The 19,651-nt window shown below is 26.9% G+C and overlaps 1 protein-coding gene across 1 annotated transcript in view; it reads right to left on the reverse strand.

Moving 5' to 3' along the window:
• The window catches only part of LOC132924078 (uncharacterized), a 134,985-nt gene extending 130,231 nt beyond the window's left edge, over nucleotides 1-4,754 (reverse strand). The window contains exon 1 of the mRNA XM_060988161.1: nucleotides 4,459-4,754. Within this exon, the coding sequence (XP_060844144.1) occupies nucleotides 4,459-4,630 (172 nt within the window). The 5' untranslated portion in view covers nucleotides 4,631-4,754. The remainder of the gene's footprint in view (nucleotides 1-4,458) is intronic.
• Nucleotides 4,755-19,651: the final 14,897 nt, after the last annotated feature.

A 19,651-nucleotide genomic window follows, 5' to 3' on the forward strand; every position in this document is an offset into this window, starting at 1 on the left:
AAATATTAAAGATACATTGTCACAAATTTTTTTTTATATTCATTCGAAGTTAAACTTTTTTAAATTCATTAATATTACGGAACATTTACAATATTATTAATATTTTTCATAAGTAGTCCCAATTTGAACAATATTAGATATTTAAACGACGAATATATATAATATTATATTATATTATGCTATATTCATAATTGTATTAAATAATAATATAGTAATAGTTCCTATAAATTATACTTTAATAATGTAATGAATGGAATTGCTTCGACAAAAATTAAATCAACCTACCGTGGTTAATACCAAAAGTAAAATAAATTACTTAAATAACAATATCAAATAACTTAACATGAAATGTACTTTTAATATAGGCTGGCAGTCTGTCTCCGCGTTTTCATGTGCAATGATATATCATTGAATTAAAATTTAACAAATTCATTAAAGTGACCCACTTGACATCTACAACACAGCAGAGAGTCGGCACACTTGCCAACTTTTTTGCTTTTTTTTAAATATGATTTATTATAGAGTGGCTTTTTAAGCAGTATATAATCCAACACTTTTATTAGTCATAAATGTATATGCAATAGATTGCAGGGTTGATAAGTAACAAATGTATCAAACATTTATATTGAAAAAAATATATTCACACTTATCCATTTCTCCCATCAAGGTTCCTTATTTTTTTATTATGAGTAAAATAAACGCTATATTGTTAAATATTAACTAAATAATAATAATTAAAGTTGAAATAAATAAAACATTAAGTTATAACTTATATAAATTGAGTATCTGCTAAATCTAAATGTTATGCACGGTAATGAGACTCAGAAGTTTAGCTTTGTAATGAAATCTATTGTATGTTTCATTTATTTATACTTCTCAAAAACGACAGCGACATTACTTTTTTTTATAAACGTTCCAAACATTTCAAATATTTTGTTGTCTTAAAAAATAAAAAGTATTTTCTTTGAACTTTTCATTAAATATCAAGTACAACATATTTGGAACGAATTCATATTGTGCTGCCGAAGCTTGATGGTATTAAAATTAAATTTCTTTTTGAACTACCATTTCAATTCGAAACAGATATTATACTTGTAAACATTACTATGTTTATAAACATCAACAAATATTATATAGTCGAGGAAACGAAAAACCTAGATACAAAATACAATATACTGTTATCAATTCCGTTGTATGATTATGTTTTATGCTTATTTTATAACTTTGGCTGTCAATGTAGCGGCCAATGGTAATATAAATATTTAACAAAAATATAAATGCATTTAATTTATGTTAAAATGGTTTTAGGTCCATAAATACTTGTGTTGTTACTGTTAAGTTAAATAGCTCAAAAACTATCAGAATTTAAGGATTTCAAACCATTTTAATCATATAGGTAACTATTTAAGTTCAACACCATCATATCTAAGGCATAAAGTAACATAGTTATAATGTTAGAAATTAAACTACATCAATATAATTTAATCTTTAATATTTTTTATCATATCTGATTATACTTAGATTGCTGCATAAGACAATGCATAATTGCCACGGTATAACGATTTTAATCAACCAAAAACACTTAATATAATATAACTCTTATTCTTAGTAATTGTAGTGGTAAAATAGAATAATATAAGTAGGTATTTAACATTGAGTTAAACAATCATAATAATTACTATTATTAAAACGAATTGTTTGCTTACTTTTATTTTCTTTGCAATTCTCACTTTATGCCAATTTATTTAATAAATTTATAAAATTATTTATTTAGTATTATTTATTGAAATCAATATTTAAATTTTTTTATTATACAACTAGAGATAAATAATAAAAAACAGAACAGCATAAATCACTTTCAATACCTTTTTTTCTTCAAATGAATCCCAAATTAAATTCAAATAAACGGTAAAATATTATGTTGGTACCTTAAAATAATAAAATGTTAAAAATCGACAATTTTAAAAGTTTGAAAAAATATAATCCTTTAATAAATTGTTGTTTTTTTTATCTATATTGATATGCTAATTGGTCTTCGGGAATTGTTTTGTTGACAAAACGTCTTAATAATATTTTTAATGTCTACTGAAAATATGGTTGGTACATTAGAATCTATCTTATTACTAGGGCTCGAATTTATATGTATTTATGAAACCAAAATATGTGTTTATGCTACCAAAATATGTACATAAATATGTGCTAAAAAATCCAAAATATATATTTTACTAATATGATTTATTCATTAGTATTTAAGTATAGAATATATCCATATGAGTTTTTAATGAAACAAATTATATTTTAAACAGTAAAATTAATAAAAAAAAAAAAAGGTATTAAAAATTATAAAATATAAATAAAAAAAGCTAAAAAAAAATAAAAATATTAATTGATTACAATTTATGATAGCATGAAGTTTTAAATTTTCAAATTCAAAAGAACATAATAATTAGCGGCATTTAACCAAGTTCCCCATCTGGTTACAAGCGGTTGTGGAGAGAGGCTTAAATCAGGGTAGGTACATATTTTTAAATATTTCGATACGGGTAGGAGCTTTAAAAATAACTTTTGGACTGTTGATATTAATTCGTCTACTTTTTTACATTTTGATCGGGTGGTTTCTGCTTTTTGATGAAATACATATGCTAAACACGTTAAATGGATTATTTAATGAACAAATTGTCGACATAATGTAGGAAAAAATGGAAGTATTGAGAAATATGTAAAAAAAAATGTACTTATGAAAAAATATGTAAATTATAGTAAGTTAATTGCATTGGAAATCCTTTGAAACGAATTTATCACTCACCCAAATTAATTTATCAAGTTACAGTAAAAATATATATTTACATATAAATCCGAGCCCTACTTATTATTGATCAATATTTGGACTTTAAGCCATTATTAATTAATTTATAAATGTTTAATTATTTATACAGGATTAATAAGTCGTATAAATTGTTTTTATAAAATTATCAGAAACCGAAAAAATGTGTACTTAATTTTTGTCTGAAAATCCATTAAATTCTATTTTTAATTCGTCTAAATGTCAATTCCTTGCGTTGTTATTATTCGTATTATTATTATTGATTTACCGACATAATATTACAACGATGCAAGTCTGAACGAATTATAGACGTACTCCATCATCAGAACAAATCGAATTCGAAGTTGGTTATTAAACCGAAAAATTGGTTTTAAGTATATATTATAATATTGTTTCCCGCGGAGTTTCGTCGGGAAAGGCTTAGACGTTTTCCCGGAAATGCGTACTTCTGTCATATTACGATTAACTTGAAACTCAGTAACGCAAGGGCCATGGGAATATAATAATAGTCTTTCAATCACGTCACGGGATGACGTTTGTATACATAATAACATCTGACGACGGCGGAATTTCCTACGATATTAAATAAAGTGGTCTATACCGTATCATCGTTGTTGACCACTGCGATAAAAATAATAATATTATGCAATACGAATATTATTATGACATAATAAATATAATGGATGTTTGCATATACTTACACACACACACATGCATAGTACAACATAATAAAATAAATATATATAACGGATTGTACGCAAAATATACGACAATATCTCTGACCGAATGAGTTTCTGGAAGTCGAGTTGGGATGAGTTCTACCGTACACAATATTTGACTTTTCAAGTTTGAACCATTTTTTGATTGTTTTTATTTTTGTTGTTTACCTCGTGTATGGTATATATATGGTTACTTATTCGTAAACCTAGCTATAGGTATCATGATCTAAATGGAGGGCGGATTAACGAAATTAACCGATTGATAACTGCCGAGCATTAAACGATAAAATTAAAAAACTAATTTTCAGTATAAAATAATACGTGTTGAGTCATCAAATGTCTAACCCAGTTATTAGTTTTTTGTTTCGTAGGTATAAACATTTGAAACGATAATCTGCAATAGATTAAAATGTCAATGCCCGTATTATATTGTATGCGGGCCATCAACACACGCGAGAAAACAGCTAGGGAGTGAGAAGTATCGTATGTATAAATAATATTATTGACTCATCCCTCGGATCTCGCCCGTACACGTTGTAGCAGGGGACAGGTAACGTCAATTCAACATATTATGTTTTTTTTATCATTTGACAAAGTTATCGGAAAGGGAGGGAAGGCGATGTACTTAAATATAAAATAACAAAATAAATATTCTTCGATAACAGCGTATGAACAAATACAATTTTAACACAACTGCAGTTATAATCTTCAGTTGTGTGAGGTGAAAACAGTTGTGAACTCTTATAAGGTTACCTACTTAGTTTCTTTCAATATCTATCAACTAGACTAGCTGTAATATATAGCAATATAGTTTGCTCTTCTGATCATTATATTATAATATATTCTACGACCGCCATGATTCTTTCTGCCACATCGCGGAGTGCATTATAATATTAATAATGTTAGTATGCTTACACAGGTCGCGTTGCCGCAAAAGACCGTCGAAAAACTGGGCGGCGAATTCGTGGACGTTTTTCGGTTGCACGCGAATCACTGCCCGGACCAGCCGGTCGGCCAAATAGTCGAGTCCCCGAGGTATTTCCGTACGTTTCCTGTACGCCTCGTACGCCATTCGTCGGTCCACCATGATCTGCCGGTTTCCGGATCCGTCGCCGTTTCGTCTGCACCGGTAGGACGGAAACGCCACGTCTCAACCGGACGCGCGCGTATAAAATAATTCTCCCGTAGCGTACGCAAAACGGCCGCCGCGAACAATGCCAGCCGATTGCTCGCCCCACACACACACAGCTTGATCGCCGTGCACCCTCCAACCCCAACCCCACCGCCAAGTCCAATGTGTGTTGTCCGCGACTTGTTACCATAACGACATCGACGGCTGTATATTATAATATGCGAAGCCTTCGTGATAACACGGACGTCACGATACGTATTATAATATACACTCGGGCGTGTGCGTGTGTGAGTGTGCGTGTGTGTGTGTGTGTGCGTGTACTGTAGTAAGTAATCGTACGTATGCGAGATCGTTGGCCTTTGAACCGCCCTAAACCGTGACCGTGGTCCGGGTCGAATAAAGAAACTCGGCTCGTCCTTGGCGTGCACATACTCGACGAGGGTTGTGTAGGTTGCGTATATATTTTATTGTGTCCGTCTGGATTGGTCCGTGTGAGTGTATAATATACTGATATATGTATACAAACTCATTATACATTTTGCGCGTGTGTATTATACGGATGCTATGCCGCCAAGTCCTCGATTCGCCTGCAGCAGCTGCCCAATGACCGCTTCGCAGAAGTCACGGTGTTTTTGAACGGTAAAATCGATACCTCCCCCCCCTCGGGATAAGACGGCCCTATGTAAATGTTAGCGTCGTGCCGTTCCGCCGCGCACGTTACCTCTCAAGCGAACGCTGTCCATTCGACCAGCGATAAATCGTCAAAGGTTCCATAATAACGTAACAGACGTTATGATTAAACCAAGTCGAAAAATAACGGATGAGGTCAAGGTGTATGATATTATAGTAATATTATTATCATATTATAACGATTATACGGTGAACGAAATAACGCTTTTTGATTAATTAAAAAAATTATAAAACGTGATTATTATATTACATAATATCATAATAATTTGTGTATAATATTGATCACCAGATAATTTAAATTTTGATTTCTATAAAAAAAAAAAATAATTCGAAGACACGAGAGATTAATAACAAGAACAACTATAAATGCATATTGGTGATTTATAGTAAAAAAAAAAGAAGTTATTTGCCTACTCTCTACGAGTAGCTTATTAATGTATAAATCGTACTCATGGCCCAGGCTAATTGGCTCCGTATTAATGTATACAATATACATTTGCTACCTAAGAACATATTATTTTAAATTTAATAAAATAAATTACTTATGTTATACATTTGTACTGTAATAAAAAACATTGGTGTTCCCAATCGCCCTCCACCCTTTCCTTTGGATATGATAGGTGCAAAATGAATCTCATAGTCTCATGAGTGGCCCAGTCTAATGAAAATGTCTAGTTCCGCCTATGAATTCGTACTGATTCTACAAGTATTAAATTATTGCATATTTTATATTATATTCCCTGCCATCACTATAACCGACTGATCAGAAAATATAACTTCATCAGCTAGTCGGTCCGATAAACATTTTCACAATCTAAATAATGCTATTGTTTCACCCTCCGTTTTAATTTGAGAATTTAATACGGCCGCATAGAAATCAATAATTATTTTATGACAACCCATCGCGTGTCCAGATTCATTGAACGTAATTATTACATTTCGACTTAGAAATACAAAGCCAAATCACTCGGAGATTACGCCAATGTAATACTACTATATATTTGTATACGCAACTGAGCAGTGCGGAGTATATTCCAATTTAATCAGTAATACACTATTTTTTGCTATCTATACCTACCGCCGAATTTCGATTACTTTTTATTAATGCCGTTTCCCCCAGTTTTTCAGCTCGGTCCCCGCCCATATCGAATTTCTAGTCCACACGCGTGGATTTGGTTTCTGCTACAATCCCTTCGTTTTTTTCTCGATATATTGCCTTTCAAAATTGAGTCTTGCAATTCTGGTGTTATAATGTATATAGCACCACTGTGATAGATTATACTTCGGTGCTGCTACACCTTTAAGCGAAATGTAAAACATTCATGGTTTGATTAATCGAATTTTATCAGTAAACAAATTAATGATAACCAAAAAAGATACAAAATAATTAAATATCAATATTTGTTTTACGTAATGACATATTGGAAATTGCATAATATTTAAAATATCTGATAATACTTTTTGTTTATACAGCATAGTATTAATAAACTATAACTTTTAAGATAAATAATGTTTTTTTACATTATAATAAAAGTTAAAAAAATAAAACAAAAATATTTACATTTTTACCGGATGCAGAAATATTTCAGTATTTTATAAATACATTAAAATACTAAAAAATCTACGATTTAGCTTAATTGATATTACTTAAGATACAAACTAGTAAAATTTACTTCTTATAATATCTGTGAAATTATTTTATTTTATTAGTTTTATATAAAAACGTGTTTTGATAAATGTAATTGATTTGTGTATTTATGACCAATTGAATATTATGTTTTCAGTTTCACATTAGGTAATTAGTGACGTTTATATTATATTATATTCATCAACATCATACATAAATTATCATAATATATTCACTTTGTTCAGAAAATGCGTTTCTTGATATTCCTTAAAAGCAGGATATAGCTTTGCAACTAAAGTTAGGTCAACTAAAAGGATATTTGTTGTATTTAAATATTTATATTCTAAGAAAATATAATAATAATGTGCAATGAAATATATTGTATCGAAATAATTATGAATACATACAAAAATAAATATTAATTGTGTTTCAATCTGTTTTGAATACTGAAAAATAGAAATAGGAATGGTAATGGTAAAAAATGCATTTTATCTTTTTTCTTATAAAAAAAAAATTGATCATAAATAATACAGTTAAGTGACAGTCATTAATATTATTTTATAAAATGTACATAGATATATATTTTAGATTAATAAGTAATAAGAGTAGGTCGAACCGATAAAGTAAGATGTGCTGAGGTGCGACATATTTACCATTTAAAACCACCACACGTGCAGGTACAGAGTGACACTTGTCGTGTGTGCGGAAATAACGGAGGTCTCGTATATGCCATTATCGTGGCTTAAATATCATCTTATATACATATTGTGTGTCTGTTTGTTTCAAAATAATAATGTTTCTGACAACCATAGTTTGTGTTATACCGTTGTTAACCGTTCGACGTCCTCACCTTTCTTTATAAGTTCTTACAGCGCCAGGATATGTATATCATTTGGTCAAAAGTTCTAGAAAAACGCACAACAAAATATAATAAACGTATATCATTGTACCTATCTCATTATAAGGCAACAATGCTGACCGAATTAAATTTTTGATATGGCAAATGCTTTAGATCGTACAAGTGTAAGACGTTTCAAGTGTTAACGCGTATTCATTCGTGTGAGTGGTACGACAGTTAGTTCACCATCACTTTTGAAAGCTTCGTTAGAATATTCTTCAATAAATTGTCACAATTGCATTTAACTAACTTTATTAATATGTTCATATATTATGTTAATCGGTAATACGTATATTCACGAAAATTAATAAGACAATAATAATTACTGAATACGACTTCACATTATTTGATTCAAGTTAATATTCAAAAACTCTAAAAATGTATTTTATTTTATGCATTTTGGTTAAAATATGCAAAATAAAAAAGTTTCTATTTAATTCAGTATGAGCCAAATAGATATGAATATATCTGAAAATTAAACAATATGTTATATATTATACAATATAGTATATATAATATAGTATATACATATATATAACATAATATATACTAAAGAAAGATTAGAAAGACAATATGCTCATACATAGAAATCCTTACACTACTGATGTTTCAAATTTGGGAATTAAACTTATACGTTTTATTATTTACTAATTTATATGAAAAAAAACCACCTTTAAAAATTGTAATTTAAATTTGATTATCTTAATTTTACACGTTCTGAAATTCATTTAAATAAACAAAGAGCCTCATATCAAAGATCTACTTCTGTGTTTTCTTGTATTTAAGCTTAAGAACAATTTTAATGTGTTTATATAATACGTATATTGATTTATATGTATATGTTATATAGTTATACATATTAACAAGATCAAAGTCATTCAGTATGTATTTTGTATTAAATATGCTTAATGTATACTACAAAATATGTATTAGTATTGTTTTATTTCAATTATCTGTGATTTATTTTGTATAATTTTTAAATTTATTTTTTACGATATCACACAGAAAAAGTCACGTTTTAAATCCTAAAGGTAATATACATTTTTTTTTTTTGCGAGATTATAATAATTATTTATTTTATAATATGTAACAAAAAAATAACCTAAAAATATATATCATTTTTTTAGTACTTACCAAATTATAAAAATATACAATTATATAATATTATGAGCATTGACTTAATGTAAATATACGCTATATTTACGTATAAAGTAAATCTGTCAAGTTTACTTTATTCGTGATAAGTATAGCCAATTGTTTGTAATTGGTATACTCTAAAAGTGGCAATTTTTTATTCAACGTGTACCTATATATACGAAAATAAATTATTAAAAACACGTCGCAGTCGAAACACAGGAACAAGTTGTGTCTAAACGATTTCTAATAATTTAACATAATAGTAAATGTATACTTAAACAGTATTAACATTTGTAAAAATATTACCTGCCACTAAGAAAAACAATCAGACATTGCAAATTGCGAATTAAATTAAACGTTGGTAATTTAATAAAAGTCTATATCGTAAAATAAACTTTCCATCATTCGAACGAATATAATATATAAGTAGCAATTTATCAGAACTGTGTTAGCGAAAATCAATAATATACACTCTTGTATTCAAAATAGGTACACGATAATAATAATAATGTACACGTAGATACCCATAATAATCGTAAGTTGTTTATTCGAATACATTCATATTAAGGCCTGAGGGCATTCGAAACCGACCGCTTTTTAGGAGTTCAATAAAGGTAATATTCTAAGTGTGTGCGTGCATGTGTGTCATGTACAACTATGTATGCGTAGTGTAAGTGATCATTATCGTGTATGACCGTAACGTAAAATAAATAGCAAAGCGCTCAGCATGTGTACGCGTGTATCAGTAACTCGTTACACGAATATTAACTATTATTTCGTCTAAAATTGTACATTTATTGAAAATAACTATAATATTATGTCAGTGGTCCGATTGCACATTTCTGAATTCGTCATAAGGTTTACGCGAAATCGACTTTCTTACATTTTAATTAATTGTATTACTAACTCGGTATTATTAACATTTAAAAATAGTTAAAATTCGACATGTTGAAGGGTTAAACATATTTAATTTAAAACTTTTTTTCAGGTGAACTTAATGACAAATATTTACCAGGGTAGTAGTTGGTACAATAAGCATGTTAAGAAAGGTATATATACCGGGAGTGAATCCGCTTAGAATGCTTCACTATATTTATTATTGTATAACGTCCAAAAATTCCAAAATACATAATATACGATTTATTAATAAAACAGTTACTAAAAAATAATAATTATGGTAGCTGGTAGCTGGTAGCAAATAATAACTTTAAAATAATTATTATAAAAAAAATAAATATTTTTCAACTTAAACAAGAAGACAAATATTTATTTTGTAAATATAATTTAATTATTTAAATTGATAATGTATACGCAATAATTAACATTCTATTAGGATTTATATAATAATAAAGTTGTTATCCGATCAATATAGTTAAGCGATAAAACCTTAAAATAGAACTTTAATCAAAAAAACATTTGTTATTCCAATTAATTTTAGACTTTCTGGAAAAAAATCAGTATTATATTTACATTATAATGAGCACAAATAATTGCAACAAAAAAATGTATTATTTTCTTCGCCAGACACAATTGTTCAAAGATTGTATTTATTAATTTCACCGACCCCAATTAATTTCTAATTAAGCGATTAAAAATGTATGGATATTGGATTTATTTAAAAAAAATATATATACGTATATATATAGTTACTAAATTATCACTTTGTGTATACAAAATATTTCTCATATTATGTTAGAAACTCATTTTTTTTTCTTTAATTATTACGATATGAGAGGAGACAAACGCTATCAGGGCTCCCACATAGTGGAATGACAGTTGAACCTAGAGTACTGGGGCCTAATTATTTTAGGGTTTCGTTAAAATGAATCTGTAATTTTTGAAATTTAATTGTTTTATATTAACAAATATAACATTATATTGATTGTCATTTTTACGTATTCAGTATTCACCGATGCGCCCGAATCCCGGATCCGAATCATTTAAATAATATTATAATAAAAAATATATTATTATTCTCAAAATGCTTAAAATTCTCAAAAACGCAAAAATATTTAGTCTGGGGTCCAAAATTTGATGTGGGACGACGGGGGTATGCTATCATGCTAACCGTTAGACGCGCGGTCATTGATTTTGAAAGGTAAAATAATAAAATATTGTGTTTCGCTAATACACAATAACACTCTTGTGAGTGATAGTGAAGAGTTATAACTAATTTATAAGATTTAAATTTCTACGACTGAATGATGAGTGAAATGCATTAAATAAAATTATGAGAAACTAATGTGTTCAGTGTAACAAAAAATAAATAAATTCCATTAGCCCAAACATAATATTATAAATCAAAGAATAATATTATCTGCTGTTTATAATTCTCTTGTCATGTAGTATTAATAGTATTATGTTTTTTTACTTAAACATTAATTTTTTTTTTTTTTTGGTTCTGAAAGTTTTACATACCATGCAACTAAATATTAAAAATAAAACATAAATAGTGTCCAACTGTTAAAATACGTTTAATACAATTACTTGAATTACTGATTATTATTTGGTCTTGTATCATAATATTATTATACAGTTTTGTTTTTAGTTTAGTCGTCCCTATTTTAGAGGTGATGCAAGAGAAAGAGTACAGTGTTAAACAAATACAAAATTGATATAAATCCATAAAAGCATAAAACCTATTACTTGCATTTTAAATAAAATGTATAATATCTAATAAAATAATGGCACAATACATACATGCGCTTACTTTCAAACCATTTTCAATATCAATGATAAATATATACGTACTTCATTTTTTGTTCCCCTATAATTCGTCAATAAAATACAAACGACAACAAAAATATTTACATTATATTATATTATAATTTATTAAGGTAGTAAAATAAACAAAAAAAGGTCGTAAACCTACTACCTCGAAGTTCAACCCTTGCCACCCCCCCCCCCCACCCCACCCCAAACGTATGTTTTTAAATGTTGGAATACACCGTCACCTAACCTATCCGGCTATATTATTATACTCGAGTACATATTTTTTAATAAAAACACGAAAAATAGATTATTTAATTTTAACGTTTTCAATTTCCGAATTGAATCATCTTGCACATCCACGCACGTTTCTCAAGCACCACCTACCTAACACACTCGCGTGTGTGTATATTGTTGTGCGTATATATATATATAATGTTATGTTATATTCTCACTTATTTTTCATTTCCTAGGTGCAGAATATTTTTTTTTTTTGTATGGTCTACCGTATTCCTTACAATATGCGATTGACGTGCTGTACTTTTACGACCTCTCCGGTCGGATCTATCGACAACAAACTATGTATTTCAAACTGGAAAACCGTGAAAAAACTACGCATCGGATTCGAACACAACACCTTTGGGACCGAAAATAAAAATAACAAGAATTGTACTTTTCACTGAATACATCAGAGACAGTCAATTCCGAATATATTGTTGAAATTCACTTTTCCTCCTCAACCCTGTCCTAATAAGTTTGCGTGTGTTACTTTTTACTTCCAACACATAAAGAGAAGACGTTGAAATCACAACAATTTGAATATGCATCTAACTGTTGACACGTCTTGTAAAATAAATTAAATTTATGTGATACGCATAAAATTTCCGGCTCATACATTATAGAATAGGTGATCGGCGTGTAGCTTGTTTAATAAAACAAATTAATTATGTACCTAAATGTTAAATTATTTTTATCACGGTAGTAATTCGAACATAGTTATAATTGTTTATTTTTAAGGTCAGACTCTATATCCGGAAATATAAATTTAAAGTGATATATATATATATACTTGGGACCTCGATTATTTATGAATTGATCAACAATTTGACAAATATTCATAATATTTAAATAATTTCAAACTGTTAGATATTGAATTAAATGTATATAATTCAACGTGTATAATTGCATAATATATAAGTGATTGAATTTTTTAGTTTATAATTATAATATATTTTCAAAAGCTGCAATCAATTGTAGATACTATACAGATCGGTGACAAGGATACTTTCGTAGATTTATGCAATATGTACATAATTGCTTAATCGTTGCCCGTTATAAATTAATTATACAAGAAAATATTAAATTCCAAAATTATACATCACAATTAAGTCTAGATTGAACATTGAAAATTATGGTATTAGATTCTAATCGGAGTAATGAATATATTGATTTTACAATGATATAATATGCTTTTTATATTATTGTTAATTTATTTATTTATTTTAATATCTATAAAATCGTGATTGGAAATAACAGACATTATACCAAAAAAAAATTAACGTTGTGACTCGACATTTAAAATATGCCTAACCTAACTAAATATAATGTAAATACCTTACAAAATAATATAAAAACACTTCAGAATTTAATGCAAAGTTGGTCATAGTTTATCTTTGTCACATTTAAAAATATTAAAAATATATAATCACAGTTAAATTATAAGTGTTTAAATTTCAAATTGTTTCAAAATTTGATACAAGTACAAGGTTTCTGAACTGGAAAAAAAATAGTGCAACGGCAAAACAATTTTGTTCAATTCAAGATTAAATTTCGACAATATTAGATATTCAAACTTATAATATATAACGATATATCTATCAACAGATATTTGTTTTAGATGATTATAAACTGAGCAATGAATGTAAATAAATATCGATTAAAAATTATTTATTGAAAATAAATGCTTAAACATTTTGTACAAAATCCCAAAACAGATATTCTTATATCTGTACAAATGTATTAAAAATTCATAGACACTAATTTGTTTTATATGTATTTGAAGTTAGAATTTGGACAAAATTCGTCAACATCACAAAAAGTAGAAAAATTTTATCTTAAAAGTTTAAAATTCATAAATACTTTTTTTTTTTTTTTAAGTTTTTAAATTAATTACAAAATGTTTCATAAGTATTATATGACTGAATCATACAATTTAAAAATTATATAAAGATTATTATTTTTATACACAATAATTTAACAATTTTTATACAAAATTACTTATTTAAACGATAAAATAACGATATCAGTAAATTATTTTGTTATAATTTAAACATTTTATTCATGGGAACTTAAAACTTGTATTTTATATTATTATGAATTTTACTATACACAATAATATTTTTGATAAATTTAAAAATATTATTTATTTATATTTTATAGGTACTATGAATCTATTTTTATCGATTTACGGTATTTACAGAAATAGATTATTAAATTTTAAGTTATATCAGTTTTATAATATGGTATAAATATAATATATTATTATAATAATTAAATACTTATTATATAATAAATTCAACAATTTGATATAAATTTATATTATTACATTAATTTTAATAAATTGAAATTTATTGGAAATCGCTAGCCCCTCCCCCCCCATCATTAATGAAAAATATATTACATAATATACTCTGCAGGGTAAAAACTATAAAATGAAAAGTTCTACAACTCAAACATTTTATATTCTGTTAAATTAAAGTAATTATTATTAAACCGGTGATTGATTAATATTTATTATTATGTAAACAATTCAGTGGACGAATAAAAACACAAAATATGTCGAAATTATTATTGTCATTAATTTAAATATATAATTTTGAATTCAGGTATTACGAAACGACCCGAGAATTAAACATTTGTGAACATTTTTAAAGTAAATATTTACGTTGTGTACGATGATTTGATATACCTTGAAAAGAATAATACCACATCATTATAATATAACGGATAACACCTATGGTGTTGAATTTATGTCACGGAATGTTGAAATTCGAAATATCTCCCTGTATAGTATTATACTGATAATGTAATTTGAACTTTATGCGTGTGCGTAATTAATGAACCCGTTGAGTCCCGCTCATTATTTGTCAATTCATTCGTGGATAATTATGTTCATATAAAAAAACTCTGTCAAATAATGTAGCTAATGGAAAACCAGACATATTCATCAACTAGGCTATACCTAAGTTTGCACATTTTTATTTCCTCAAATGTATCATAGTATAATAATATCGATACTAAAAATGTAGGGCGAAATGTCACACTTTAATACCCAGTAAACAGTGGCATGATACTATTGTGTTGTTTATATTTATGTAAACACGGGATACAAAATGTTTCAAATTGGTAAACGGCAGTGAGTTTTTATTGACTCTAAAACATATGACAATACCTTATCTCCAGGGATAAGTAAGAAATTGATAAAATTTAAAAAAACGAAAAAATCGTTGACATTTGATCGTCACAAAAACGACGCCACACTACGGTAAACCGCAAAAAAAAAAATTAGAAAATGTTGATTAAACAAAGACTAAACATTTTTACAAAAAATAAAATTTAGAAAAATAAAAACAAATAAAAAATTTGAAATAAGATAAAAACGACTGTCATTCATCCTGGAACACTCATAACTGGCTGCATCCCTATTGTGACATCCGAGGATAATGTTGAACAGTAAACTTTAAACTTATAATATGTACATTACTTAACAAGTTTGATGTTTTGTATACCGCTACATGTATTTTGAGAATGACGTTGGTAAATAGGTATATATATATATGATATTGTGTAAATATTATATGATAGTGTTATTATGTAAGTAGGTTTGACAAGTGTAATATGATAAAAAATATGTAACATGATTGAATAATTTACAGGTCGTTTCCAGAAAATCTATGTTGATAATGAGTTTTGGATGGCAAACAGACAGCGTGTTATTGATTTCTTAAGTTGATTACGAGGAAATGGGCTTTGTGAAAAAATTCGATGCCTTCTTCGTATTATTACTCTTTTTTTTTTTTTGTTAACTTTTTTATTTCGCTACTTTCCTTTTCAACCTTCTTTTAGAGTGTAACAAAGCAAATAATAATAAACTTCAAGCTTTTGGACCCAAAACGAATGTAAATAATATTTAGATTGGTTTTTTATTTATCTCTTAGGGATTTTTATTCATTTCTTCTCATCCTGGTAGCCAAACCGTACCCACAACTGAAACTTTATTATGCGGAATATTTAAAATTCACACGATAGCAACGCCAATGGTTCTGCTAAATGCGTATTGTTTCTTCGTGACGCAAGCACGTAAGGTGCGCCATGCAGTGTCATTGTTTTGACGAATAATATAATAAAGAGGACACGTGGTTGCGTGACTTGAATTAATTATTATTATTATTATTATTATTATTATTAATTTATAATTTGTTGTTTGTCTCCTGATCTATATCGATATTTAATATTATTATCTATGACGGACACGGATATTTGTATACAAATGGAATTGAATTTCATATTGAAACGACATCAATCTACCAAATATTAAATTCATGAAACAATTCGAAATAATATAAAGTTACTAATATATACATTTTTTATACAATCTAAAATTTAACCATCTTAAGTTTAAATCGTGAGATATAATATTAGTTAATTATATAATTACAATTGATTGTGTGATTTATCTACAATATTAATCTCAGTGTATCAATTCTACATTGTTTCGTAACACAATAACATTTCACAAAACAAAAACACTGAGAATTTGAAATCAAGTAAATTTAAAAATATAGTTCATAGTATTGTTTATACATATTATAATATATTATATTTATTTTAAATTAAATATTAAAATAAAACAAAATCGTAATTTATACCCACTGTGCATTTTATGTTTCAAAACGTCGTAGCACTGTACAACTTCATGATCTGGACTGCGTTAATCACTTTATATACTTTGTGTGCATTAGAATTACAGAAGCTAATTTAGTTTTCGATATTTTCTCTACGCCCAACAAATTATTATTGCGTTTCAACAATAATTATTCTAAGCGAAGAATCACATTGTACATATTTTAAGTATAATGGTTTTGTTAAATAAAATTGTGTTTTTTCAATACATGATTGTATATTATACTTAAGTTTTAAAAATTACTTGTTACCTATCTATTGTAATTTAGAAATTTATCGCATTACTTAAATAAGATTGATATTAAGGAGTTGGAAACTTTTACCATTATATTATATGCTAATGCACGAGTAGTGATGACCGACGAACATAATTTTTAGTGAGTTACTATTTAATTATAAATGAATTTATAGTTATAGTATAATAGAATAGGTTTATTGGTTTTTTGAAAATTAAAACAATATATTTTAGATAATAACCTATCTAATACGTCATATTATACCGGTCTTTTCTATTCTTTCTTAGTACGTGTTATGTTGCATAATAATTTCAAATAAACAATATGTTTATTATTATACCACTGTAATTTTGTTAATTTATTAATAGTTTTTCAATGTAATCGAAATAGTAATATGAACAAGAACTTGCGTTCGCATACGTAAATAGTCGAAAAAAACTTGATTAAAATTTAGGTAAAAAGAATAAAAGGCATATAATTCTGAAAGAGGTAACTTTTGTGCTACCGAAGAACTTTTGCGTAAAAGAAATGTAAACTCAAATAAAATGTTTTAATACTAGGTAACCTATACAATGTCCATGCGACCAAAGAAAATAATTTATTTAAAAAATGAAATTCTCAGTTGGTACTTGATTGTATACAATTACTTTAACGAGGAAGAAAGTAAATAATCAATTTAAAATATATTATTATTACCAATATATTATATATTTATATCTGTTAAATAATTCTGTTTTGATTGTTTGTGTTCTGTACAAGAATTTATCACTTATTTGTGAATTATTAAAAAGTTTATGGAATTTGAAAAGTGTAGCAATAAATCACATGTTTTTTCCTATACATTTATTTTTTATTTTTTGCTTTGAACGTTTGCAATGTGTACGCAATTTTTTCATAATTTAATATTATGTTATTAAATAAATTATCCGTGTTATGGTTCTAATTAAAGACAAATAATAATAATAATAATAATGATAAAAAAAAGTTATATAAACTATTATATTTTTGTAAACTGTTATTTCTATTATTGATGCACCCGTATTAAATGTGTTGTAAATAAAAAATAATTTGTCAAATACATTATTGATATTTTTTAACTGAACGATCATATAATTTTCAATGTATAACTTTTGTTCATAAAATAATATATTTTGTGTTAATTATTCTTATTTACAATATATATCAAACATACAAAAATCAAATGTGATTGACGATTGCATATTATATTTAATTAATAACAAACCACATATATTACCATACCCACATTAACGGGTAGCTACTCAACTACTTCGCTCATCTAGTAAATTATAATTTATAATTTTAGTATATCTCTGAACCAATTTCTTTTGTGTGTTTTCTGGACTATTCCAGTAAATGCAAAGGATAGTTGTTAGTTAAGGATAGTTAATTTCTTTATTGACGAGTGCTATACTATTTTAATTTACCATGTAATATGAAGAGTATCTGTTGTGTTTTAGCTAATTTAATGAAGGTAGGTATTTTTAAGGCTTTATGGACATTTTTATTATAATTGACGCGGGCAAATATATTGAAACGCATAATAATATTATATGTTCTGATTTTAACTAAATTGCATGGATCAATATTCACTTGTTTCCATTGGCACCTACACCAAATCTTAAAGACAGACATTAAATAAATGTATTGAAGTAATAAATTAATTAACTCTTTGATAAAATAATATTTAATTTAAACAAATTGAGATTACCACATATTATAAGATCAACAAACATTTTTCACATTTTTAGTAAATATTAAAATATAATTTTATTATTTTTAAAGCCAGACAATAACGAATTAACAATATTAAGAAGTTAAGTTTATTTAAACTTATTATTTTAATGTTTTTATCAACTTATTTATCTCTACATTAATTTAAAACCAACGTATAATTTATAATATTCCCAACTAAGTTAATTTTGAATTTTTATACACTGAAAAATATTATATTATTTTTTTTTCACCTTCTATGAGTAAAATGTAGTAAATAGAATCAGAAAAAAAATATATTCTGTATAACCATTTTGTGTTAAAAAAAAATATCAATAAGTATAATATGGTAATAACTTATAATATAAAGCAAACATCAGTCTTATAAAATATTTTTCTTTGTCACAAACCATAAGTCATAATAAAATAATAAAACAATAATTAATTCATAAATAAATACTTATTAATACAACTATCACCCGGATCTTGGTATCGTATCAATTTATATGTTCACACATAAACTAGAAAAATCTGCGATTATCAAAATCAAATGTAGTAATTATTTCTACCACGCCCTTTGACCAAGATTGGAATTTTCAAATTATATTAATACTAATGTATGAATTACATTGTGGAAATAATTTATAAACTAAATTTTGGATGCTGTGGAAACAACAGCTTCATAACTTGATCGAACTAAAGTCGTAAATCAACAAACCTTCACCTGATTTCCCATGTAAATCTAAAACATAGACAATAGACTATTCATTGTGGAATGAAAGTGAGCTTGATGTGTGATCTTCTCATATCCATAACTTTGTATATAACTGTCCTGATTATAATTCCAGTCATATTAAATATACATAAAATGATTTATTATTAAACATTTACAGTTGACTCTCGGTAACTACTGAACCTTGATTATTCGAAATCCTCAATATCTTGGATAAATAAAATTTCCATTCAAATAACAATACCACTTGGTA

This window comes from Rhopalosiphum padi, chromosome 3, assembly GCF_020882245.1.
Source record: "Rhopalosiphum padi isolate XX-2018 chromosome 3, ASM2088224v1, whole genome shotgun sequence".
Classification (NCBI taxonomy): Eukaryota; Metazoa; Arthropoda; class Insecta; order Hemiptera; family Aphididae; genus Rhopalosiphum; species Rhopalosiphum padi.